The 27176-nt window shown below is 37.6% G+C and overlaps 1 protein-coding gene across 1 annotated transcript in view; it reads right to left on the reverse strand.

The window, feature by feature from the left end:
• Positions 1-27176, reverse strand: part of DDX46 (DEAD-box helicase 46) — a 57343-nt gene that overhangs the window by 11389 nt on the left and 18778 nt on the right. The window contains exons 10-16 of the mRNA XM_072400751.1: positions 24949-25124; positions 20543-20664; positions 15903-15981; positions 12450-12532; positions 7683-7847; positions 5384-5546; positions 280-473 (exon numbers count right to left, since the gene is read on the reverse strand). Coding sequence (XP_072256852.1) covers positions 280-473; positions 5384-5546; positions 7683-7847; positions 12450-12532; positions 15903-15981; positions 20543-20664; positions 24949-25124 — 982 coding nt within the window. The remainder of the gene's footprint in view (positions 1-279; positions 474-5383; positions 5547-7682; positions 7848-12449; positions 12533-15902; positions 15982-20542; positions 20665-24948; positions 25125-27176) is intronic.

The following is a 27176-nucleotide window of genomic DNA, read 5'->3' on the forward strand; positions in this document are numbered from 1 at the left end:
TATATATATATATATATACACACATATATATATACACACATATATATATATATATATATACACCTTTCAAACAGCAATGTTTTTTTATTATTTTGTTTTTTTAATAAGACTGCTTTGGAAAATTACCTTGAAAAACATAAAATATAATTACTTCCCAATAATGCAATTTTTATGTGGGGATTTCCTTACTAAAGCTTTAAATCATTCGTTTCTTTGCTTTACTAATTATTGGGCCAACATTATAAACTGTTTAAAATGCTTGTATTTATATTTTCTAACCTTATTGCCAGCTCGTCCTGTACGTCCAGCTCTGTGCACATAATCCTCATAATGATTTGGGCATGAATAGTTAATCACCAAGATTAATTGTTTCACATCCAGTCCTCGAGCTGCTACAGAGGTAGCCACCAGTAGCTTGCACACGCCATTTTTAAAGTCATTTATTATGCTGTCACGATCATATTGATCAATTCCTGAAAAATGAAGCAAAAAAATATTAAAAACAAAGGAAAATGAATCTGTGGAGGAATGCAGATATATACCGTGTTTCCCCGAAAATAAGACACTGTCTTATATTTTTTTGGGCTTCCAAAAACACACTAGGTCTTATATACTTTTTTTAATGAAAAAAAAAAACACTTACCATATTCATGTAGAACAATGTACATTTGAGAGTTTTATATGGTGACCCAATTGTAAATTAAACTCTTCATTGATTCATTGCTACCAGTATTGGTTACTGAATTCAGCATTTCTCTTCTTGCACTGTTACTGTATTAAATCAGCCAGCTTGTCCTTACAAACCTAAAATCAGCACAAAATGTGTCTGGGGCAATGATTGCTCACATTTTTATTTCTTTTTTTTCTTTTTTTACCGTAATTGTGCTGGTTAAAATAAAAAAAAAAAACTTACCTTATCAGAAGACGCGAGCCGAGTTCCTGGCTTCTGACAGGCGAAGTGCATGTAATATCACTGCGCCTGTGACAGGAGCCGGAACTACAAGGAAAGCATCGGCTTGTGTGGCTCCGGAGTGTGTACGCCCGCTCGGTGAGTATTTTTTTTTTCCTTTTTCTACTAGGTCTTATTTTTGGGGTAGGTCTTATTTTCGGGGAAACACGGTAGTAGTTTACAAGGCAGCTAGAAATATAGTTAGCTGTCACTAGTGACTTGTTTTTGAAGGTGAAAGCTCTGGGACTTATTCTCCATTCACTATTTTAGTCACTGTTCCAGACCAAAGTATAGATTCAGTTAAGATTGAAAATTCAATGAGCTAAAACTCAGATTTTTAACAAGCTCACATTAAATACACACAGAATTGTACACTGCTGTGTCTAACCACAGTGTAAACATTTTATCCTGAGTCAAAGGAAGACACAGTTATCTGCTTTATTCCTAAAATCTTCAGCAAATCATCAAAACTTCAGATTTCACCAGCCCAGTGGTAAGTACTCTGTTACTGCAAGTTTGATATTATTATTATTATTATTATTATTATTATTAATAATAATAATAATAATAATAAACAGGATTTATTTAGTGCCAACATATTACGCAGCGCTGTACATTAAATAGGGGTTGCAAATGACAGACGATTACGGACAGCGACGCGGGAGGAGAGGACCCTGCCCCGAAGAGCTTACAATCTAGGAGGTGGGGGAATTAACACACAATAGGAGGGGAGATATGTAGTAGTGGGAAGTAGTGATGGTTTCAGAAGACAGAAGAAGATGGGTATGCAAGTTTGAAAAAATGGGTTTTGAGTGTTTTTTTAAATGAGCAGAAAGTAGGAGAAAGCTGAATAGGACGAGGAAGATTATCCCAGAGAGTTGGGGTAGCTCTGGAAAGTCCTGTAGCCATGCGTGTGATGAGGTTATGAGTGAGGAAGTCATTAGTAGGTCATCGGACGAACGTACGGAGCGGCTGGGGAAGTACTTATTTACCAGGTCAGAAAGGTAAGTGGGACTGTGGCCCGGTGAGCGGAGGCATCATGTCTGATTTTGTCAATAGTAGATGGCAATGTCTTGGTCAGAGAAGGATGTTGTGGGGGGAGTCAATTGTTGAGAAGAGATTGCGTGGGATGGAAGAATAGGAGGAAAGGAAAGCGGAGAAATACTTTTGCTTGGTGACAGTGAGCTCAGTGTTAGTTTTGTAGCTTGGCTTTGTAGTCCATGAAGTCAGCACTGAGGCCAGAATTTCTTCACTTGTGCTCAGCTGCACAAACAGTCTTTTGTAGCTGTTTGATGTGATTGTTGTGCCAGAGATGGGGGTTAGCAGGACTGGGGTAGCGGAAGGTGGCAGAGGCAACTTTATCCAGAGTCAGAGAAAGAATGTGGTCGAACCGAGTGGCAGCTTCATCCAGAGATGTGATTTTAGAGAGGGTGGGGGTTAGAGACGTAAAGGCAGTTTGAGAATAGGTTGTGGCCAAGGTTATGGATATCTCTCGGCCACTGACCAGGTCTGGGAAGTGGCAAACGGGGGGCAAGAGTTCAATAGGTTGAAGGTGATATGGTTGTGATCAAAAAGGAAAAATGGCGAGTTGTCAAGCAGGGCGAGGTTGCAGAGTTTGGAAAATACCAGGTCTAAAGTGTGTCTGCCAAAGTGAGTGGGGCCGTTTATGTTCTGTGGGAGTCCAAATGAGGAGGTATTGGAGAGCAGTTTGGATGAGGAAGGATGGCCTGGCTCATCCATTGCAACATTAATGTCACAGAGGATGAGGGTGGGCAGGTCATGGGAACTAATTTGTGGGAGCCAAAAGGCAAAGTTATCCAAATATTATGATACTGGGCAGGGGGGGTGTTAGACAACAGCAACAACGAGGGGTAAAGGGCTGAAAAGACAGAGTGGACTTCAAGAGAGGTGAAAATGAGAGAGGGTGGGGTAGGAAGGACTCTGTATGTACAGTTAGGTGGGAGAATGAGACCCACACCATCCCCTACTCTGTTGCCAGGTCTAGGGGTATGTGTGAAATGCAGGCCTCCATAGAAGAGAGCAGCAGCAGAGGCAGAGTCAGAGGAGGAAGGCCAAGTTTCAGTGAGCCAGAAAGTTCAGAGATTTAGAAAGAAGGAGGTTGTGTATCGAGGTTAATTTTTTGCCAACAGATTTGCCATTCCATTGATTGCCAGAGAGGGGGTAAGAACTTATGGGTAGGGTGAATGGGGATGAGGTTAGGAGAGGGGAGTATCTTGCCGAAAGTGTAGAGAAGGGAGAGGCTGTGTGAGTTGGGACCAGGGTTGAGTGAAATGTCACCAGAAAGTAGAAGTAGAGAAAAAAGGTGCAGGAGAACAGACAGAGAAAGCAGGAGAGTGAAGGAGCAGCGAGACAATGAGTTATCAGACTGGGGAGGAGAGGGAATAGAGCCAACAAAGAGTGCAGGGTGAATATTACATTTTAACAGATAATGGAGATCCAGATGAGTACAATAAACAATGTAGTAAACAGTCCATGAGAGCAGATGTCATAACAAAAAAAACTACTCGTAAAAAATAACTGCCAGGGGGCGGATACCAGTCGGTGTGTACAATGACCTAATCATCAGGAAAGATTCACTTTGTGTATGACTGCACCATGTCATGTACTGCAGCATTATCTTTCTCCCACTGCAGCCTTACATCTCTCCCAGTACAAACCCCCATATCTCAAGAACAGTATATGTCATACCGACCTGAAATTCATGATAAAAATTTATGAAAATTGAACATTAGGGTTGCTGTTTAAAAAGTTAGTGTGTCTAGAAGCCCAAAATTAAACAAACAAATTAGGGACCCCCCGGGGCCACTTAAATAGCAAGGAGGTGCGACCCCCAAATTTATACCGACCTGTCACAAAAATAGAAAATGCCCTGGCAGTTATTTTTCACAGGTAGTTTTTTTAGTTAGGACACCGGTCCTGTAATGTGGGTTGTATTGAGGCTTAAAAGCTTGTGGTGTTCCAGGAGTGGGATGTGATGAGTAAGTCACAGAGATGGCTTGGAGAAATAGCAGTTCAGAATGCCAGCAGCAGAGGATGTGTTGGGAGTCCAAGTGGATGAATCAGTGCAAAGGCAGGAGATGGCAGTTGCAGATTGTAATTGTATGTCCAATTTTGTCCCAATTGCCTGGATTAATTCCCATTGCACCTATAATTTGGCACTTAAGATATGGGCACATGACCTTGCCTTTTGTTTAAAAAGAAGTGCTTTGGGCCCTGAATATGGATGGACCGATGGGAGTAACAAGGAATTTGGGATATCAGTTGAACCTGGGTAGGGGAGGGGCTGGTAGGGCAATAAATATCAATGTGCACACAGCTGGAACAAAGGGATAGTGAACAGATAAATCTATAGGGAGATTTAAGTTGATGCAATAAATTCATCCACAATGGGAGACGTACGTCTTTATTGAATTGTCTACTTCATGCATACTTATGCATTTCGTCCAGAACATGACTTAAGCTGGCACACATTAAATGGCAAGATTTACATTCAGGACCCCTCTGATAATGTACAAAATGGCACTGTTATACGTGTAAGGCCCAGTTTTATTTGTCTAATTGTCTGAGCATTTCAAGGCGTGCTTTTGTTTTGATATTGGTACTCCAAAGGAGATCAGCAATGGTGCCGACTATATTAATTGGTAAACGGTCTACTTCAAAAAGGACCTATACAGGGAGATTAAACAAGCCTTATCTCTGACCTGGTACTACAAATTTTTTTTTTGTTTGGTTGGTGTTCTGAACCTCTGCCTCTAATACCTTTTGCACTATTCATATTAAAGGTATGCAGCCTAATTCATGCCCAGCGTCTGGGTATGCTAGGATCACACACTGAGCTGTAAATGCACAGCTCAATGTTTATTAGAAAATTGTGAACAGGCAGGCACTTTGTTTTACAGCAGAATGGACATAGCATTTTTTGTTTCGTTTTGAAGTTTAGTGCTCCAATCATGGCACTTTAGGGGTAGCCATTCAAAGGATTATTTTTTTTTTGTTTTTCCTGGGGAAGGGTCTCTAATATTTTTAAATGTTGAGTAAAACTGCAGAACATATAGGAGCCTAGACATATCCAGGTTTCAGGCCTTTAACCTAGCGGGCAGGCACAAGCCACCAAAGTGTCAGTTCTAAGAACTGACTTTATTGCTCTACTGCTGCCAGATTCATGCAGTATACAATTTTCATAAGCAGGACTCAATGTAATAGGTAAAATTGATATTGTCTTGGTGACCTTACTTTTTACCAATGCATACAGAACAGAGTGACTACTAAGAAAAAATGTGAACATATTTGAACAATTTCCCTACCATTTTTTTTATCTATGTTCACATCTCTTTGCTTCTAAAAAGTTTATTGACCAAGGTATTAAATGGTAATAGCATTTTACAAATAAACAGGTAAAGATTTTTTACTCACCTCCATGAAGTGATAAGCAGGGATATGATGCTCTCATTAAGTCTTTGAGCAATCCATCTGCATGTTCTTGTTTATCAACAAATATAATGACTGATCCTTTTTCCTGATAATGTCCCAAGAGCTCCAGTAATTTAAGAAATTTCTTTTCTTCCTCTATCACAATCTAAAAAATAATGCATATATTACTTTTTGGTTCTACCCAAATTCCTAGAAAGTGTGCTTTATTGTGAGATATAAGACTGGAAAATGCAGGTTAACAATTTCATGTTCTCGGTATGTGTGTTAGCACCACATACTTAAAAAAAAAAAAAAAAAAAAAATAAAAATATTCACAAAACAATAAAAGACAGGTAAATGTTGGGCAATAATCCAACTAAAGAAACAACATTTTTTTACTTATTTTTTTTCCTTAAGTAGAACAATAAAGGACACAGACTGTCTCCTGGAGAAAGATTGTGTACCAAGCAAAACAAAAAGTTGGCAATGCCCTCTAATTACTATATCCCACATACAAATATAAAGCTTTGTTGTTGCAGTGAACACAGGAAAACAGGCCCTTAATAAAGTGACCAAACAAAGAGAAGGTAGATGAGTGCTCCAATACTGAGGACAGGGATTTTAAAGGGGACCAAATATTCCCTAACCCTTTTATGTTAAGTAAAAATTTTGGTGATAGTCCTGCTTTAACTGGTCATTAGGGAGCTATCCACAAGTATCCACAAAGCCAAGAGCAGAGAAGACATTAAAGCTAACGTTGTTGGGACAGAGCTATGCCCTAAAAGCACCACCAATTGAAAATAATACTCTTCTACTGTATACTGAAAAGTACTAAAGATCAGGAAATGTGGGATTGTGAAGGTAAGGAGTAAGGTAAGAGTTTCTTCTTCATTGCCACTCCTACCAAGTTAGTTGCTTGGCTTTGTTTTTTACAACTGGTCTATAAACAATTCTGGAAATACTCCTTAGGGGATCGAGAAGGATTCTTTTCCCCTTCTTGAGGCAAATTGACCATGCTTTTAAAAAAGCTTTATTTTGGCTTCCTCTAGATCAGTGGTGCACAATTTTTTTTCATCTGGAGGCTGCTGTCGACTTGCCGGCCACAATGCAAACAAACATTAAAAAAGTATGTTTAAAACTAGAATAGTTTTATTAAAAAATAAAATTGAATTACTTGAACTAAATAGAAATTTTACTAGTTACCGTAACGTACATGCACCAAATAAAAGAAATGACAATCAGGAATTTCTGAACACACCATTTGATGCTTATTTTATTAAGGAAAGATACAAAACTATCATAAATCAGATAAAAGCTATCATACAGTGCTGGCCGGTCATATTTTGCTCCCAGCCTCCCATTCCTGTACCAAAGCGCAAAAACTACACCATACAATGGCGTCCTGTCAGTTATAGGGGACCGCTAACCTTCTTTGTACCGCAAAAAAGACAACGAGCAGAGAGGGAAATCAAGAGAGGGCTAGATGTGGCCCAGCGGGCCGTAGGTTGGGCACTCTGGCTCTAGATCAATTGAGTATAGGTTTCTTTTTTTGAAGGACAGAATATAACTGGGTATTAAAGCTTTAAAGTAAAGCTAACAGGCTGTTGATCCAGGGAACATCCGATTGCCTCATGGAATCAGGAAGGAATTTTTTTTCCCCTGCTGGAGCAAATTGAGTCAGGTTTTTTTTTTTTTGCCTCCCTCTGAATCAACTATGTTTATAGGGTTTTTATCTAGGCTATGTTTATTTCCCTAGTGATTGAAGGTAATGGACTTGTGTCTTTTTTTCAACCTAAATGACTATGTAATTATGCAACTTTTCACAATGATAGCCCACTGGCAGTTCTCCAGTATTGAGCACTATCTGTTGGAAGAACATTCTACAAAATACTTTTTACTAATTTATAATACATATCAAAAGCCTTTTATTATGTGTGTTTGGCCATAAAATGGAACCACATAAAATAATATGCATGAGCTCCAAATACAAAGCAAAACTAGAACTTTGAGTTCAGTTACAAAGATTAGAGTTCTGGAAGTCATTACAATTAACTTGTGCCTGCACAGTGCAAAGTAAAAGGTTAATTTTTAAGACAGCTCTCAAAGTGTATTATATTATCACTCCCTTTGATTCCCCACTATTCTGTCATAGCCTCTGAGGATAGATGAACAGGGAAAACGGATATCATCATGACAGACTTGTAAGTAAAATAAGGCACATTTCATGCCATTTACCCATTTATATATTGTTATAATCTATATTTATTTGTTCCCATAAAACAAGAATTTTCAAAATACTCACAACATGCTGTTCAACATCTGAACACACCACGCTTCTGCCTCCAACTTGGACCTCTATAGGCTTGTTCAGTATTCTCCGTGCTAAAGCTTCCATAGCCCTTGGAAATGTAGCAGAGAACATAACAGTTTGACGGTCTGGTCGAATGTTGTCAATGATCCTCATGACCTAAGAAAAATGTGAAAAAACGATATATTATACATATTGCTAAGTAATGTAGTACAGCACAGATAGCAAATAAGGTGGTTGACCTTAGGGTTGCAGAAAGTTTAGTCATTGAGGAGCAAAACCAGGCAAGAATTTATTTCAAAACAGCATGTTCTGGCTTACCAAACCTTACTGAAATAGCTATTGTCTGCTGTAGGAATAATAAATGTGTGTAAAGATCCTGGCCCTCAGGGATTGGAGTTGGGTCCTGCTATAAATGTTTGATCTTATCTTTTAAAATAGAATTAAATTGTATGTTTAAATGTTAAATTAGGTTTTAAATAAAACTAGCATGTCTAAATTCAATATAACAACAAAGCTTCTGTAATCCTCTGTACAGGAGGGCCCACAAGTGAATCACACCACTGCCTGCCAAAAACTTGTATCTAAAGCTAGCATCTCTAAGCAGCAGGGAAACTTTGTAAAACCAACCAAATTTATGAGAAACAACCGTTTTGCAAATCTAAAAGCATGGAAAAGTGTTGAAATGCCGAACGTTCACTACCCACTCTACAAGAATGTAATAGGCAGTAAATGAAAAAGTAAAGTTAAATTGGATTCATATTATAAGCTCGTGAAATCTGGCCAATCTGCCTAAAAAAGGTGGAAAGTAAGGCCACCCTACTCTTTAAGACAATGAGTGCTTTGAGGACCAAATATAAGCACGTGAGAACAAAATCTCTTAAAAGGTGACCAGATAAGGGTGTTGGGACAGGCAGATCTGAGAGCAGCTACTGTTTGTAAACTCAATGGTTAGTGTGGTCAAAATACGGCATTACAACCAGCACATACATTTTGTGTTACAAGGTCAACTGCAGTGGAATGCCTAGTTCTCGTATTCATATGTATTTTATGTACAACAGCTAGTATACACTCATGTTGTTTTAACAACTTCCAAGGGGAGGACCAAGGAGTACTAGGTGCTAAACACCACACTGTGACCATCCATCTGACCGGGTATCTATCCCACTGCAGTGGTCCCCTAATCTCCTAGCCCTGACAGCATGTATGGTAGAGATGGCTGACCACATAACATCAAAGTACATCCCCTTCTATATTACAAAAAAAGCCTGTTCCAGTACAGCAGAGCACAAAAAAAACATCCTAAAGACTACATGGCACACATGAAAGTTAGATCCCACATACTCAAAGCATACCACAGAGAAATGATCACAACCACATGTGCTTTGTTGCTGAGCCTGCCTAAACCAGCAAGGACAGGTCGTGCTAAAAGGCATCAGTCAAAGAAGAAATGTCAGACTGTGTTCTCTCCAGCAAAACCGATGTTTATTTACTGGATAGACCAATTCCCTGGAATACATTTTAGAGAACATACATTCCTACCTCCTGCAGGTGGCAGCATAAGCCTACACATCTAATGATCTCAGCTGTATCTATAGAATGAAGGACATGAGAGGTTTGGGCACATCTCTAATTTAACCTCAATAATCAAAATTAAAAACTAGTTTGCTTGTAGCTTTCCATTACAAAGGAACCACACCATTTTATATTTGTCTTGAGTAACCGTGGATGTTGTTGACCAGCAGGTTTTCGCCATCACCATTTTGACAGCTGTAAATGGAAATGTTAATAGTTGAAAATATAAGGGAGTTCATTGAGCTAGTTGTAAATTGAGTAGTGCTTCCACTGGCCTTTTAGGGAACGACTGCCCACTGTATATGGTATTTGGCATATCCCATATATATCTATTATCTCCTAATCTTGGCGAATTCCAACCAAATATGGGGTCCACCTACTAGATTGTAAGCTCTTCCAGGCAGGGTGCTCTCCTTCTGTGTCACTGTCTGTATTCGTCTGTCATTTGCAACCCGTTTAATGTACAGTGCTACATAGATATTATGTTGGCACTATATAATTCTGTTTAATAATAATATTAATAACGTCCTATCCGTTGAACAGCCTCTAAAACATCTGCCTGTAAGATGAGGGGAACCTTTCTGCATACAGTGTGGCAGCATTCATTAACAGTTTAAAATTAGTTTCAATGGCCGATGCATTCACACTGCAATGGGCCACAGGGTCCCAGATTTGTGACCAAACATCTGGATCCAGAGATAAGCTCAAGCCTCTTTCTCAACAATGTATATATTGTAAGGGTGATTGTTTCTGTTTAATCAAAAAAAGATCATACAGGATAAAGATATGATCCCTATTTTTAGGTGGGGTGGTCAAAAGTCGGATGTTAGCAGAGACAAAGTGTTTGATTTAGAGGTACGCGGCGAAAGGGGACAATCCTGTAGGGTGCCCCTCTATGGAGTTTGAGGAGAGAACACCCATATATTGTATAAACGCTTAGGTTGAGTTATACAATGAAAAACCCCAGCTCTGAAAAAAGGCACCAAGGCCCTAATGTTCCAGAAGGGAGATAAGACACAGCACTGAACAGATGGATGCTTCTAGAGTGCAATGAGCCAGCATACCTCCCTTGCAGATCGCATTAAAGAGCCTCATAAGATACACTGTCAATACAGCTGCAAATATTTTATAGTAGGCGGCCGTAAAGCCATCTGTTAGATTTAAGGGCTTTTATCACCACTTGTATCTCAAGTACAGTAATAGGGGCTTCTATATTCTCATATAGAGCTGGGGGGGATAGTAGGTAAGGACAAGTTGGCGAAAAAGGATCTCAGTTGGTTTAGGGAAAAGGATTTTAGTGGGATCAAAGTGCCATGTTTGTTCAACATGATGAATGCAAGCGGAAATTATTATTTATTTAAACATATACTGTCTGACAATATAATTCAATAATTTTATTATTTGATACATATGAATTTTTTACATAATTAGGTAGATAATTATTTATATATTTACTTTTTTTTGATGTTCTAGAGTCAAACTTCCCTTCTAAACTCCTGAAGACTTTTTTGTTTTGAAAACAAAATGCATTATGTATGGGCATTCTTATATCAAGTTGGACAATATGTTATGATCCTAAAATTCTTTATATTGATTGATTCTTCTAATGTTGCAATACACGAGTTGTGACTGAAATTTTTTAAATTGTTACCAAAATGAAGTTTTTATGCATGTTTTCAAAATATGCGATCAAATTATTTTCATATAATGTGTGCCATTAATGTCCTAATATATTGATAATGATGAAAGTAAAAGTACTGGGCATGAAAATCATAGCAATTTTATTATTAATAATAATAATAATAATAATGGCATCAAGGTGGGCTGTACGCCCAATGAAAGGGATTTAAGAGCAGTTCTAATATAAAATAAAAACTTATAAGAGCTGGAACAAAAACACAATAGAACCATCAGAAAGATCCAGGTATACCTGAGCATAGGTGGAGGACACTTGGGTGTTCTTTGGAATGAGGTAGAGCCAGATGCTTGGCAAGAACCATCAGGTTATTGGATGGGTAGACACAAAGTCACAAAACAGGTGTCAGCTTCCTCTACTGTGGTTATGATGTAGGGCTTCCCTCCAAATTAAAAGAGTAACTTAAAGGGGTGACCCCAACGGTGGGATACAGTGTGTTCCTGCAGAATTTTGAGGTATGGTTTAAGCTCCTGTCGACGCTGCATGGTGGCAAAACCAAGATCCGCAAACAACTTGTATGTCCCTGGAATTGTAGGGGGTTATGGTACATACTGTTTGTAAAAGTTTATCCTTAGTTTGAAAATAGTGTAGTGCCACTATAATGTCAAGTGGTGGGCCCTCTGGTTTGGGTTTAGGCAAGGCTCGGTGAATCCTGTCAAACTCTCCTGCATGAACTCTGCCCAGGTAGAGTGATTACAAAGAATTAAGGCCAATTGGTTCTGGGTATCCTCGTATATGCAGGTTTGCCCGGCAAGATCGTTTTTCTAGAACCTCAATTTTGTATTGCAGTACTTGGAACGTTGGATCAGAAGGTTTCTAGGATAGAATCATGGCCCTCCAAAACCGTATTGGCATCATTCACACGACCTTTAAGCTGTACTCTATGGGATAACAGATCTAGAAAGTTCTGGCTTAAAGTGATTTGTAATACATTTAGCCATGACTTCCAAAGAAAAGAGTATAATTCGTTGGGTGCACAGGTGAGCCGTCAAGTAATCTGTCAGATTCACTGGGTAGATCACTGTCCTCTCGGCACGTCTCTGGGCTGCCTGCAGCCATCTTAGATTTGGCCAAGGCCATGGCCTTTTTAGTAGCATGCTTCGATTGCCTGGTTTTATGGCTAGTAGGCTCAATAGGTGCCAGGAGTGTCCTCAAAGCCTCTCACTGCCACTGTGCTCAGTATCGATTGCCGTTGTGGAAAACCTGCCTTTCAGCCAAGGGGGGCCCAGCACACAAGACAGGTCCATCAGCTGGTCCTGCGCATGCGCACTCGCTGGTGTATATTTTAAAAACCTAATTGAACAGGCAAAAGAATACATGCAAACGAGGTTCAAATTGTTTCCACGAAAAAAATGGCAACTACAAATATCTAATTGAAAATGTTAACTGTTGGTATCACACTGTTTGTTCATTACTACATGTTCAAGGATTTCTTCAAATACATTAGTATAATGTTATAAAGTTTGCTATGGTTTACGTCATGCTGTTACCTGTGGTTCAAAGCCCATGTCAAACATTCGGTCTGCTTCATCAAGAACAACATAAGTAGCCCGTCGAAAATTTGTTACTCGACCTGCACATTGGAAAGTCACAAAAAAATACAAGGGAAAGCTTATTAGAATATGAACTATTAAAAAGTGACTGTAAAAAGTTGTTTAAAATAAATTGGACAAATTAAATGTTTAAACCTAGCATTACAGACTTCACATTGGCTAGGAAAATTTCATAAGATGGCATTATTAGTCCCTCTAAAGTCTGGCTCAGTTGTGCCTACTCTTGCGTACCATCTCATGGCTACGAGGACCTGCATAATTCAGCCCTCTCCAAGCACACATCATAAAACTAAGACTGAGGTGGAGCCACGTGAGGCATTTTATGACAGCAGTCACCTAGGAAAGAACATATTAGAGATTACAGAGCATGTGTGGAAGGCAGAAAGTCCAAACTATGTGTCCCAGATTCAGCAAACACACTTTGTCCACTGACTTCCATAAGAAACTGATTGCACAATCTGTATGGGTAGTAAGGAGTCATTTCAAATGGAAATAACTATCTACAGTCTTAGTAATTTAGAGTCAGATTATCCAAAAATGCATAATCAAATAAATGCTGACATGAACAGTCATCTGATGGTGTCTTAAAACTTGCAGGGTGCCTGCATTGAAAACATCACTTGGGATCTTAGGCTCTACTTTCTTGTTATATCTGTCACCTCATTCCTGCTGGTATTGTTCCCTGGAATACAGAAGAACTGAATACCTGAGGTTACACTAAATAGTGCAATTATATAAGAGGGAACAGATGGCATCACCCCTCAAGGACTTCATTGGGTTATCAAAAAGCAAGTGGGCTTATGAATCTGCCAATATACACCCAAAAAATATAAACTAGTTTTAAAAAAACAATGCTAATATGGATTTAGTTTACTTTTCCAGTGTACTGTAAATGCAATCTGGGTGACAGCAGAGCATGGTCTTCTAGGTGATATTTTTTCTGCTTGCTCAACTCAAATAATGAAATATAGCATTTGTAAGGTAAACACACAAACTGTTGCTTATAAAACATATTAACAAACCTAATACATTTACATATGAAAAATACCTTATTACCTCCTATAAATAACTCAAACCTTCAAATACCTTGCCATTACTAAACAGGCTTTCGCTTTTTTCAAACTGCATCCTCACAAAATGGCAGAATAAACCTACCTCAGAAGAGAGAAGTCTTGGAAATCCAGTTCTATATATCTTGCACCGATATATTTTTTTCCCACAGAAGTTAAATAATGTAACAGTTTAGTAAGTTTTTTCATGGTAAATAGACTGATAAAAACAGACAAGTTCAGCATGCAAATCAAACAGACATAAGAGCCAGAAAATATTTTGATTGTAATAGCAAGGTTTTTTTAGCCACTGTAAAATTCAGTATTTAAGCAAAGCACTGTGAAATGTTTCATATTATACTCTTCAGAAATGGCTTCAAAAGCCTTTCAACATCCTGCTATCAAACTGCCTGTGGTGCTTATTTAAGTCTCAGTCTCACCCTACATGGCAGGATTTCCTGACCTGGGCTGTGGTGTTTATGCCAAAGGGTTTGTGCTTTTTCAACATAATCTTAGACACAAGCAAGAAACCAACAGTGGGACACTTTAAATAGGTATCATTCTGAAGGGGAAACCCAAAATTAAAACCTGTGATATTTAATAACTTCAGGAACTGTTAACGTGGGGTTGCTAACTTTCTAATTTTTAAGTGTGGCAATAATTTGTTTAATACATTATTACAGATACATATACAGACTTTGCTCAGTTTCATTGTGATTAACAATTTTTGCAAATCCCAGCAGGTGCACTGCAGCAAAACGTAATAATGCAGAGAGCTCATTTCTATCCCATTATTTACTACAAGATGAGACACTGTGGTAGATTTTTGGCAATAAATTACTCAGAAAACTGGACTAAAGAATAATGCAAACAGAAAATTGTGGTAAAAATAAAATATATATATTTGTAATGCTTCCACAATAATATTTATATTGCCCATTGCATACATATTACAAAACAGATAGTCTCAATAATCATTATAGCCATATTTGCCACAGGAAGAACTGAACCCTAAGGATACTGTATTCCGATTTTCACCCTGATTTTATATTGGGTCAAAAAGTTTAACTCTATTTCTGGTTTTACTTGCTGTGCTGCAAATGGAAAATGTAGGGTCACATGAGCTTTCCCAATAGATACTGCCTAAAGGGGAGCATATTGCATGTTTTGTGACCACCTGAATAGCACAACAGGAACAATACTGTTCGGACATATAAAATAAGAAGTTTACTTTTTTGTTGAATGTACATTGTATAATAGGAAATAAAACCCTGCATCTTAACTGTAAAACATATTAAAGAATTACAAATGTGAAGATGTTACCTTAGGTCCTGGACATCTTTGAATCACTACCAGCAATCAGGAGTTTAGGGTATAACTCAGAAGTCATGAACCAAGACTATGGTCCCCAACATAGTAGCAAACACAGAAAATCTGTGCACATTCTATATTTTACAATGCCAAAAGGCAGAGACCTGACGCTATACTGAAAAATATTTAATTTTGCATTAGGTCTTTTTGTCATTAAAATTTTAAAAAGTGTGGGAAGGTTTCTTACTCCCACCCACTGTTCTATTGATCTATTCTAAAACCTGCCTTGTAATACCAGGACCTCAGTTCTATTAAATATGTAGTGCGTGTGCGAGAAAAAAAAAAAAAGGATACCCAGAATCATTGGGCATCTACCAGTTGAGGTAAAAGCAGGGGGAATGGGGGATTGTTGGAGTGGTGAGAATCAGTACATTGGGCGGAGAGGAGACTTTTCATACACTTACTTTTGCCTATTTTCTAGCACTTTTGCTCCACAAACTTATACATTGTGTTCAATGGCAATGTTACATGTGTTAAAACTATTGTTTTTATTATGAATGGTTTGATATTTAGGAGACAATATTAAAGAAGTCAACATTTCTAATTGTTATAAACTTCTTACAAGACTTTTTGTTTTTAAATGTAGAGACTGCAGAACAGTGCTGGTACATCTAGAATTTTTATACGAACGACCAGAAAAGATCCTTCTTTTCATAGTCCTAAAAGATTTATAGGCTTCCAACCTGGGAAGTCAGCTGCAACAACAAGTGAAATTTGTAAGAATTGCTTTTAAGATGTCTTGCATTATTTCAATCAAAGAAAAGCCCTACCACTCCAAAATCCAGCTTTTTACACTGTAGTGCAGTGTTCATGTGGGTTAGTTACAGTATGCCATTCCATGCAGCTAATTTTGTGCTTGGGTAAACTGATAAGATGGCTCTTAGATAAAATAAAACTTGCCATTACAATGTGTACAAAAAAAGAAAAAAAAAAAATACATACACTTTGAAAAGAAATTAAGTAAACTCACCATTGTTAGCGGCTAACATGTCAATCATGCGACCTGGAGTACAAACTATTATCTCTGCACCTCGTTTCAATTCCGCAATCTAAAAAAACAAACAAAAAACAACTGTTTAATAAATGTTTTATGTGCCTTTCCTAAACTCAACCTGTGCCTAAGCCCCTGAAACATATTCATATATTAAGAACAAGTAGTAAAAGCACTTAACACAAATAAAAGTCGCTTTAAAGCATTGTGAAGAACATCTTCAATGTTCAAAATTGATGCGCTGATATTAAAGTTCTTTCTTTCTTTCTGTTGCAACAGAATTTTTACAGCCTGCAACCCCTTTAATTTTAAACACACAACATGTGTTTCTAAGGGCCTTTTCTTAGCAAAAGCATTGCCCAATGCAAAAACAAGGCAAATTGCCTTTAGTTCACACCAAAACACTTTTGATGTGACCTTTAAATATTTTGAGAATGACATCAGTGTGCAAAAATCTTGGGATTTTTATTGTTTGTTAGGAATATGTGAATATTTTAAATTCCTATTCTGGGCACAAGGTTCTATAATAGCTCTACACAGGCATTGCTGCAAACACAAGCCAATTAAGCGGAAATAAAAGACAGTTTAAAAGGAAAGCGCAAGTTATTTTTTTGAATTCTCAGTACTGTAGTTTTAAATCAGTTAAGTTTAAGCGTATCTAAATGTAAATTTTGTTTTATGCAGGCAAATATAAAGTAATACACAAAAAAAAGGTTTCCTATTTGCCACTTTCATCCAGCAATTACAAAACAGAATAGATGGGTTATAACTGGATTAAAGTCACACCGTCTGCCTTATGTCTACCTAGAAAATAAACAGGGCTTTCCGTTTACACGGGATGCCAACAAGCAAGCAGTTTTACTTTATATTTATACAAGTCAAGCATTTCTTGAAAACTAAATGATATGGAGTCCTCTTGTATTAAATGGTTCAGTTAAGCACTATATTTAGGGGCAAAACAAATAAATGTATAATTGTGATTAAGTGTAGTTATACTTTAAAGACCAAGTGAGCTTTCATTTCAAAATCAGCTAAACAAATCTAACCCACAGCCTAAACAGAAAACCTGCAATCCCCATGTTGTAGAAGGACCTTTACTCAATGTGTGAAAGCAGTGATCCCTATGCAGAGGTCTAAGACCTATAGCTCTGCAATGAGCAGTCATAATCTCTGCTGATAGGAGAGCTCTAGTTTTGATTCACAACTGTCAACTGTACAACTGTCCTTCATTACAACAAGCTAGCAAGGTACAGGCTTTTGTATTTAGGTTATGGCTGTGCACCTGGAATGTATTTAGCATGGATGCTCCAACGATAGTCAGTCATCATATGTACATCCCATCTGCCGATACCGTCCTTCCATGACCTTCAAATCTTGGTGGAATCCTTCACCTTGCTCATCACTGACTGTACCCAAGGTTTTCCAGGAAGTTAGAAAGATGGCTATGCAGAAAATGCACCTTGATGCTTATATTGCAATCAAGCATTTTGTAGCTCTCCAAGAGTTTCTGGACAATTTATGTGTAATTATTTGCTTGTGTGATTCCAAGAAAATCCTTGACAATGGTTTTGAATGATAACCAAGCATTCGTTTCCACTTCTGACATTGTCCTGATAAAATGTTCATCTTTGATGAACTGCCGAATCTGTGAACCATCAAGCACACCAGCATTTACTTTTTCAAATGACAGGCTAGGAAATGCCAAAATTAGGTACTTCAAGCAGTCTCCTTCAGTTGGAAAAGCTTTGGCTAACTGCTTCATCAGACCCAGTTTCATGTGCAGAGGCCGGAATATAATATTCATTCTATCAGCAAGTGGCTCATGTAGAATGTTTGGATCTCATGGTTTTAGGGCAGATCTTCAAGGCCAATTCCTTTCCATCCAATGCCAATTCCTTTCCATCCAATGCCTCCCACGAGCTCTGCCACCCCACATGCACAGATAACGGGGATACTTGGCGTATCCCCATTGCTGACTAAGAAGGAAGCATGCCATTTTAAGGTCAACACAGATGACCCAATTGTGTTGGTGATATTGCAACAACTCAATGACTCTCTATGTCTGGATTATGTTCACACAGAGAAACTGAATGGCCAATTGGGACTGATCCAAATATATTGCCATTGTGAGGGACACTTTAAGCTCTGCTTTGAGCTATTGATGAATAGTCGCCATTCAGATCAGTTATAGATTTGAATTTCTCCATTAAACCAGGTATATTATGGCAATACACAAAGCCACTGTCAATTCTAAAGTACTGGAGAAATGCAATTTCTTTGGTTCCAAAGTACGATACCATCGTTCCTTTTTCGAGTTCTGAAGCCTTCTTCGATAGTCCCAAATCACTCAACTCATACTGATCAAATCTCTTACGAACAGAGTACTCTTCAATATCAAACTCTTCATCATTGTTGTCACCTAGTTCATCACCATAATCACGTTCTTCGAGAGAGGGTAGTTTAACGAAAATGGGCACTGTCATTTCATCTGAATGAGCCACTGGGCATATAGCTGATGGTAGACTAGGATACTCTATGTTACATTTATTTTTCTTGTTATAGCCCGAAGTTTTCACTATACAAAATTAACAGTCACTGAAATGATCTCCTGACTCTCGCCAAAGCATAGGTATCCCAAATGGCATCTTATCACGTGTTCCCTTTGTCCACGTCCGTAAACCCTCTACACACTGTTTGCACACCTTATGTGGGGACAAGGCTTACAGTTTAAAGGTCCATAAATATTTAGACTGACAACTTTTTTTTTTTTTTTATATATATAGTTTTGGTTGTGTACATTAACACAATTAATTTTCAATGAAAGAACGTAGATGCAGACTTTCAGCTTTAATTCAGTGGGTTGAACAAAAAGAGTGCATAAAAATTTGAGGAACTAAAGGTTTTTTTTTTTTTAAACAATCACTTCATTTCAGGGGCTCAAAAGTAATTGGACAATTGACACAAAGGCTATTTCATGGGCTGGTGTAAGCAATTCCGTCTTTGGTCATTATCAATTAAGCAGATAGGTCTGGAATTGATTTTAGGGGGGGGGGGGTGCTTGTACATGGAAAATTTTGCTGTGAACAAACATGCGGTCAAGGTAGCACTCCATAGGATCCCTAAGCTGCAAAAACAGAAAAAAAAAACATTCGAGAAATTGCTAGATTGGACTTTGCTCAAAAACATCTGAAAAAGCCAGCACAATTCTGGAAAAACATTCTTTGGACAGATGAAACCAAGATCAACCCTTACCAGAATGATAGCAAGAACAAAATATTGAGAAGGCAAGGAACAGCTTATGATCCAAAACATACCACATCACCTCTAAAACATGGCGGAGGCAGTGTGATGGCTTGGGCGTGCATGGCTGCCAGCGGCACTGGGACACTAGTGTTCATCCATGATGAGACACAGGACAGAAGCAGCCGAATTAATTCTGAGGTGTTCAGAGACATACTGTCTGCTCAAATCCAGCTAAATGCAGTCACATTGATTGGGAGGCATTTCATATTACAGATGGACAATGACCCAAAACAAACATCCAAAGCAACCCAGGAGTTTATTAAAGCAAAGAAGTGGATTATTCTTGAATGGCCAGGTCAGTCACCTGATCTGAATCCAATTGAGCATGCATTTCACTTGTTGAAGACTAAACTTCAGGCAGAAAGGCTAACAAACAAACAGCAACTGAAAGCCGCTGCAGTAAAGGCCTGGCAGAGCATTAAAAAGGAGGAAACCCAGCATCTGGTGATGTCCATGAGTTCAAGACTACAGGCTGTCAATGCCAGCAAAGGGTTTTCAACCAAGTATTAGAAATGAGCATTTTATTTTCAGCTTTTAAACTTGTCCATTTACTTTTGGCTTTAGTTCCTCACATTTTTGCAATCTTTTTGTTCAACCCACTGAATTAAAGCTGGAAGTCTGCAGTTCAACTGCATCTGAGTTGTTTCATTTAAAATTAATTGTGGTAATGTACAGAACCAAAAGTTGTCTCTGTCTAAATATTTATGGACCTAACTGTATCTCGATCACCAAGTATAACTTTGAAATATGCCAAATAGCCTTGCTCTACAAATGTGCTGATGATCGCCCTTTGACTGAGAATGGTGAAACTGCCACACATATAACAAAATGAATCAGAGTTGTTTAGGCACGTACGACGAGAAAAAGCAGAGCCAGACATGATCTGAAAGAAAGGAAATACGTGTGCTAGTAGAAAAATTAATTTTGCTCATTCACTATGTAGAGCAGCACACAACCTCTGACTGCACTGTCTTGCGTGTAAATGAATGGCCTATACAAATCCACGCTACAGTAATCGCATTATTATAAGCGGTAGAGAAAAACACCTGACGTGATAAAAGAAAAGTGCACTTTCGGAATCACAATACCTATTTTAGTGTAAAAAAGCTTAAGGATTTAGGTCAACAAAAAATTTGTTTAAAATTGTTCCCCAGTGTATTTGTTATCACTTGTGTGTAACACAGACTAGCAATGCTATTCCCTTTAACTATAAAGCCAAGTGATAAAAAGAGAGCTCTCTCACTGGTTACCTAGGTATTCACATAGTTTAGTCATAACTCAAATACATTAGAGAGAGATGATTATATTTTTGTTACCTGTTCACTGATGCCTGTCCCTCCATACACACAAACTACTCTCAGTCCAAGGGGCTTGGAGAATTTCTTGCACTCCTTTGTTATTTGCAAAGCAAGCTCTCTTGTTGGGGTCATTATAACAGCTGAAAATAAGAACATTTTGTGTTAACAATAACCTTTTTAGGATTCAACTACAATTATATTTAAGCACAATACATGCCCAATGTGCTAAATTTTGTATAATTTTGAATTCAAGCAGACCTAAACATCCACAATTCGATTTAACTTTCCATTTATACAATCAGCAATTTATTATTCCTGGGAAAAACAGAGCAGTTGCATGAGGGAAAATTTGCACAATATGAACTATAACAAGTACTATGGTTAGTGAGTGTGTATTTGTAAAAATTCATAATAAATAACCAGTTCTCTGTGCATAAAGCCCTCTTTAGGAAACCCATGATTCCTATTTCTGCACTTTGGTTGGAAAAGTTTAGTCATCTTAGGTGATGTGTTTAGAGAAACTTTTCAGAAAAAGTGACTGTAAAAGCATAGAATGTTTATGTCTGCCAACCAGTGATGGCAATAATATTGAGAAACTAAATTACAATTCTTGCTAATAAGATATTAAATTTGCACTTCAAATAGAATTAGACAGTAATTATTTCATCAATAATGTTCCACCTCAAGAGATATCAGTACTTGCCCCACCCCCTTCAATTTGCATAACACATCCATGCTAATTGCAGACCTATAAAGAAGAATATTGCAAAAAGGATAGGAAACATCAAATTATAAAAGAGGGAGGGGGAATAAGATCCAAACCTAAAAAATTATAATTACCTTTAATTCCACGCCGTCCTGGAATCCTTGTTCCCAAAAAAAAAAAAAAAAAAAACACCCCTTCATGCCCTAACCATAGTCTCCATGCAGCCAGGAGCCTCCTGGGATGCGTGACGTGGGTATTCCAGGAGCCTCTGCGCTCACATCCTATCTTTATCAGCAGCACTTTTTTTTGTGTGTTTTTTTGATTTTTTAATGGTGTAACCCCGCCAAATCTATTCCCTAGTTTTAAGAACACCCATAAACAGCTGAAAAGTCAAAGTTTTAACACAATATATGAGTCAGGAAATACGCTGCTTTGAATTTCCAAAAAAATTCACAAGTTTAACTTTTACAAATGCTTTATCAGGCAAGTTATTATTGCAGAAAAGGCACAGGTGATGTCCTTTCTGCAATAAAATGTCTTACTTGCCTGACTGAGCGTGTGCATGCATAGTGTCAGCTTTCATTGCCAAGGAAACCCAGCAGTCCCAGCTTCCCTAGTGAGTGCTTCCGCATGCTTGTGCAGAAGTTACGTTAACCGGGAACGGCCAATCAAGATGCCTGAAGATTATCTTGGGGAGGAAGAGGAGAAAAAAGATAATGATGCCCTGCGATAGAACATATTATATTCACGTGAGTTTAGTTTAGATCCACTTTAATGGCTCTTATGACACAGCAAATTTTAATATTCTTTTGACAGATTTAATGAACACTGACACTGAAAGTGCTTGGTGAGAAGATGGGGGGAAAAAAAATTACCAGCTACAACAAAATAAACATTAGTAAGAACATCCGTATAAGAGGGTCATTTATACAAAATAGGTAGAAAATAACATTGTTTTACCTACACCAATTGCTTATAAGCAAGGATACAACCCCAGAGTCTAAATAGTAAAGCTACAAAATGTAAAAAAACATTACATTACAAGTGTACTATATATAGTCATCAAGGCTTTCAGGGGAAACTAGTCTCCTTTACTGATGCCAGCATGCACATTGTTAGTAAATGCTAATAGGTACTTAGATGTAATTTCCCTAATATATATGATTCTCAGCTGCTCTTCAACTGCTACTCATTACACCCCTCCACATTTAGTGATTAGTAATCAAGGAGCCGGACTTGGAGTAGTATGTACTCTCTCTGTAAAATATGAAGAACCAGTTTGTCATTTTCAAAAGTATTCACAATATTCACACAAAAATGAACTTCTGTTCAATTATCAAACCAAGCTCAGTTATAGACGTGCATGTAGTAGATAAAATGTTGTCTAATCAATATATAGAAGTCTCCTGTAAAAGTACAACAGTTTTGACCAGAAGGTTTTACCAGTCTCACTTAACTGCATCAGAGATCTGGTAAAACAATGGTTCCTATCAATTTATGGAGGAAGCAATGGCTGCAAGATATCATTCCTGCTTTATTTCAATATATACTCAGGCTAGGTACACACACACACGCGTGTGTGTACAGTGCTTGTCATCCATCCATCGAACCGAACGACCATCCTGGCCGATCTGTCTTCCCCCCCCCCCCCCCCTCCCCAACAGAACGGTGCTGTTTGTACAGCACTTGTTCATGCATTGTGCAGTCTTTTGTCGTTGGGAAGGACAATTATTGCATGCCTGGTACATAGCCTTAGTGTGATGATTGGATTATTGATGTGGTTAAATTGCTCCAAGCCTAAAGAGATGTGATTAAATAAAATCTAATCCTTCTCTGCTTTGAAGTAGGGGGGTATAACAGAGTGCAGAGGTCAGAAGTACATACAGTCCAGCACACACAGATTCCCACCATACATACAGTCACTTACCCTTTTAGGTAATCCCCACCTGATAAAGGTAAAGTTATGTAGCAGTGGTGTTATTGCAGTATCCCCACTAGATGTCACTACTACCAGCATTTACTGCATACAGATGCTTCTCATCTAAGGACCATGTTCCGTTCCCAAGATTTGGTTAAGTGAATTCATCATTAAAGTGTACCTAAATTCAGAAATTTTACTTTTTTTTTTTTTAAAGTGTTGTATACCCTTTTATGTAAAGTAAAAATTTTCTTTGTTTTTAAGTGCCCATATATAGTGACAATGTAATTTGTTTTTAAAGGTGTGAAAGATCCTTTCCAAAGACAAATATTGCATGTGTGTACTTGGTTGGCATTAGGCTCCATTTTTGTCAATTTAACTTTCACCAACTTTCCTTACTTCTAGACCTTCCTAAACAGATAGCATAACCAAGGGCTGTTAGTAGGTATTTGATCTTATAATCATTTATCCCTGCCCCAATAGGCAAAAAGACTAACATTTGTAAGTAATACTTATATACATTTATAAGGATATATACATGACATTATGTACCGATAATGTCTAATATAGCTGTACAGAGCGCTGGGGTAAAATAGAATAAAATTCCTTATAGTTTTAATCAAAAACTAAAACATACCAATACCTATTACACATCCTTCTAATTCCTTCAAACATGTTTGTGTAACAAATGCAAAGATGCACTATACTGTTTCTCTTTCAAATTCATTCAATACAGCAGTTCATTACCAAGATTCTGATTTGTCTTATATTGTGCCTTATATGCGGATCACAACCACTGTTACACACACGTTTCATAAAGAAAAAAAAATCCCCCCCCCCCCAAACCCCACTGATATAGGTGCTCTTAGACTATCTCAGAAAAAAAAAAAGACTCTCCACACCTGTTCTGTAATCTTTGTCCCTCCAATATTTATCTTGATCTATTTGATTTCCAAACAAGGTGGGGGTTCTTCTGGATACATATAAAAATATCCCTTTGAAGTTTTAAAATTCTTCCAACCCAGGAGTTCATTTAAATTCTTGCTCAACAACTTTACAACCACATGCAATACTGTATTAACTTTAGTTGTTGTTTATAAAACTCTGTTAAGTAATTATGTCGTTTGACTTCCCATTCATGTTTATTCGGGCGATACAGACAGGATGTGCTTTTGTGTGAGATTTTGTTGACTTTAAAGAATTGGTTTCACATAAATATCAGGGGAGGAAATACATACTGCAAGTCCAATTCCTAAATGGTACATTTCTAAATGTGGAGGCATTTAATGAACAGCAGTAGAAAATATGTATACATGTATGATGAGATCTACTGCATGCAGTGATACTATGCTAAAACCATGCTCTTCTGCATGGTATTCAGAATTATATGAACTTCATGCCCCCATCAAGGAGCAAGTTCATCCAGTCTCATTTCCTATAAAGCATTGTTGTAGATTGAATAATCGTTTATTGGAGGTAGAGCAGTCATCACACTGGGGATACTGGACGTTCATTACAATAATTTTCCTGATTATACTGTATTTGGTGATTTGTGCCTTGCAGTTATGCAAATAATTTAAGTAATTTTAAAGCTAGTCTTAAAATGAGGAGGTCTGGAAGTTCTTTTATGGGGAGTTTTTTTTTTTTTTTTTTTACATTGGGAGTGCTTTTTTTAACATTGTTTACGTTAGAATAAACTGTAAATGTGGGTAAAAATGAACACTTTTAGGAGTAACATATGGTTGTTTGATATCAGCTGCAGTACATAATTAGGTTTTGTATGTATAAACATTGAGTTACCTATTGGTCCTTCCCCATCTTCAAGAGGCCTCTGATCCATAATATGGCGAAACATGGGCAGAAGGAAGGCAATTGTTTTTCCACTACCAGTTTTGGCAATTCCTATTAGGTCACGTCCAGACATAATTGCAGGAATAGCTTGAGCCTGGATTGGAGTGGGCTTTTCATATGAGTGCCTGGTAAAAGAGAAAGAATTTTTTTAATTGTATTTTATTTTTCATTTTTCATTGTATTTTTTCTAGACAAATTTACCAAAACAGATATTCAAAATAAACAACATTAAAACTAAAGCACAAACTCATATTGTAAAACATGCATAAAGAGATATTTGAAAGAGGTTGAATAACTAAAAAGTCTTCTACCTTCATTATAATGTTATGCTATCCGCAAATGGTAAAGCACACTACCCCTTGAATCATAAATTACTGTAATGTCTGAAATCCAACTGACAAATGCATCACACAGAAAGTCTAGGTCTACCCTGACAGTTAAATGCTTTTGCTATAGGGGCGTGGCCAGAAGACGGCAAACATTGCTGGTTTTGCCTAAGGCTCTTCAGCATGTACGACCCCCAGGCTCATTAGTGAATATTACAGAGTGTTTTCTTACTTGGTCACTGGCTTCTTGACTCCCACGATGTGAAAATGCAAACCGGGTTTCTCTACTTCCCCTGGAGACTCACTAAGTTCTTCACTACAATTGAGCTAAACTGAAACTCTGCTTACCAGATGACATAGATAACAGGGTAAGCCCAGCTATTTTTCCTATTTCAGAAGAAACAGAATACACCAATCGTATCCTTCCCTACTTCAGATTGCCCAGTTTCAGATACAACTCTTAAAGAGATGTTAGTTTCTCTGCACAGCTCTCTCCACCAATTTTTTTTTAAGCCCTTTTTCAACAACTCAAAAGTGATGTACAAGAAGTGGGGGATTGGGTAAACCATGTTGAAAATAACATAGGAGAGTATGCTGAATGAAGCCCAGGATGAATTAGCTGACTCTTACACTGAAACTCTGATTACTTTACAGCAAGTGCAACTTAAATTGGCGGTTATAGAAGATCAAGCAAGGAGGAGCAATATTAAATTTAGAGGTATAGAGTCGATACCACCTGCAATATTATGCCCTTACCCATCACAGTTGATCACTACCTTGATCCCTTCTGCCTCTCCATTTGAATTGACAGAGCACACGAGCTACAAAAACCTGCCCAACCATCAGAAAAAAATCTCCAGATATGTTTGAGCCCAAATTCATTTTCAACATATTAAGGAGCTTCATGCAATGATGACCATTTCCAAAAATAAATCTTTTTTTTTTTTCACCTGAATTGATGACCATTTCTAAAAAAGAATCTTTTTTTTTTTTTTTTACCTGAACCATATTCCCAGATCTCATTGTTGTCTGATTTAAACTAAACTACAATTCTAGCAAGGAGGACATTTTCGCCTATTACCTTAGCCCTCAATACATTATCCTCATATCCATGCAACATTATCGGGGATTATAAAATGGATTATTTTCTCAGATATGAATGGAAATTGATCCTAACAGTCATTATATAATTTTAGTAGCTAAGTTCAATAATGCCACTAGGAGCCTAGTGAATGTGTATGCTCCTAATGTCTATTCAATAGCCTCTCAAAGTTTTCAACAAATAAAGAAAAAATTCAAGAGGCTTCCCTGAACTCTAACAAAAAAAAAAAAAAAGTACACAAGGCCAACTATTTCTTACATCTCCAGAAAGAACTATGCAGTGCTTGGAGATGAATCCACTCATCAGAAAAGGACTTTACCTTTTTCTCAACTCCACACCAAAATTACTCACGCATCGATTTGTTTTTAGTAAACAAACTAAAATGATATAAAAATTATTATAAAAAATGTACAAGAATATTTTAGATTTAATGACTCATGAGATGTGATCCTTCAATTCTATGCTGTGCCCATAAGGCATATGCTAGAAGTATCCTAATTCAACTATCTTGTGGGGAATGTAAGAAAAGAAATGCAACGATTAAATGATTTACTTAAGAAAATTGAGGAATTGAAACATATCCAAAAAAGTGTGATAACTGCCTCTGTTTCAGAGGAATTGTTTAAATGCAGACAGGAACTGTGCCTACTCCTACTTCTACTGTCTACTACTGTGATAAGCAAGAAAAATCCTTCCAACTGTTGCGAACAGCTTACCATGCACAAGGAAATAGAGCAAGTAAGTTACTT

This window comes from Pyxicephalus adspersus, chromosome 2 (genome assembly GCF_032062135.1).
Source record: "Pyxicephalus adspersus chromosome 2, UCB_Pads_2.0, whole genome shotgun sequence".
Taxonomy (NCBI): domain Eukaryota; kingdom Metazoa; phylum Chordata; class Amphibia; order Anura; family Pyxicephalidae; genus Pyxicephalus; species Pyxicephalus adspersus.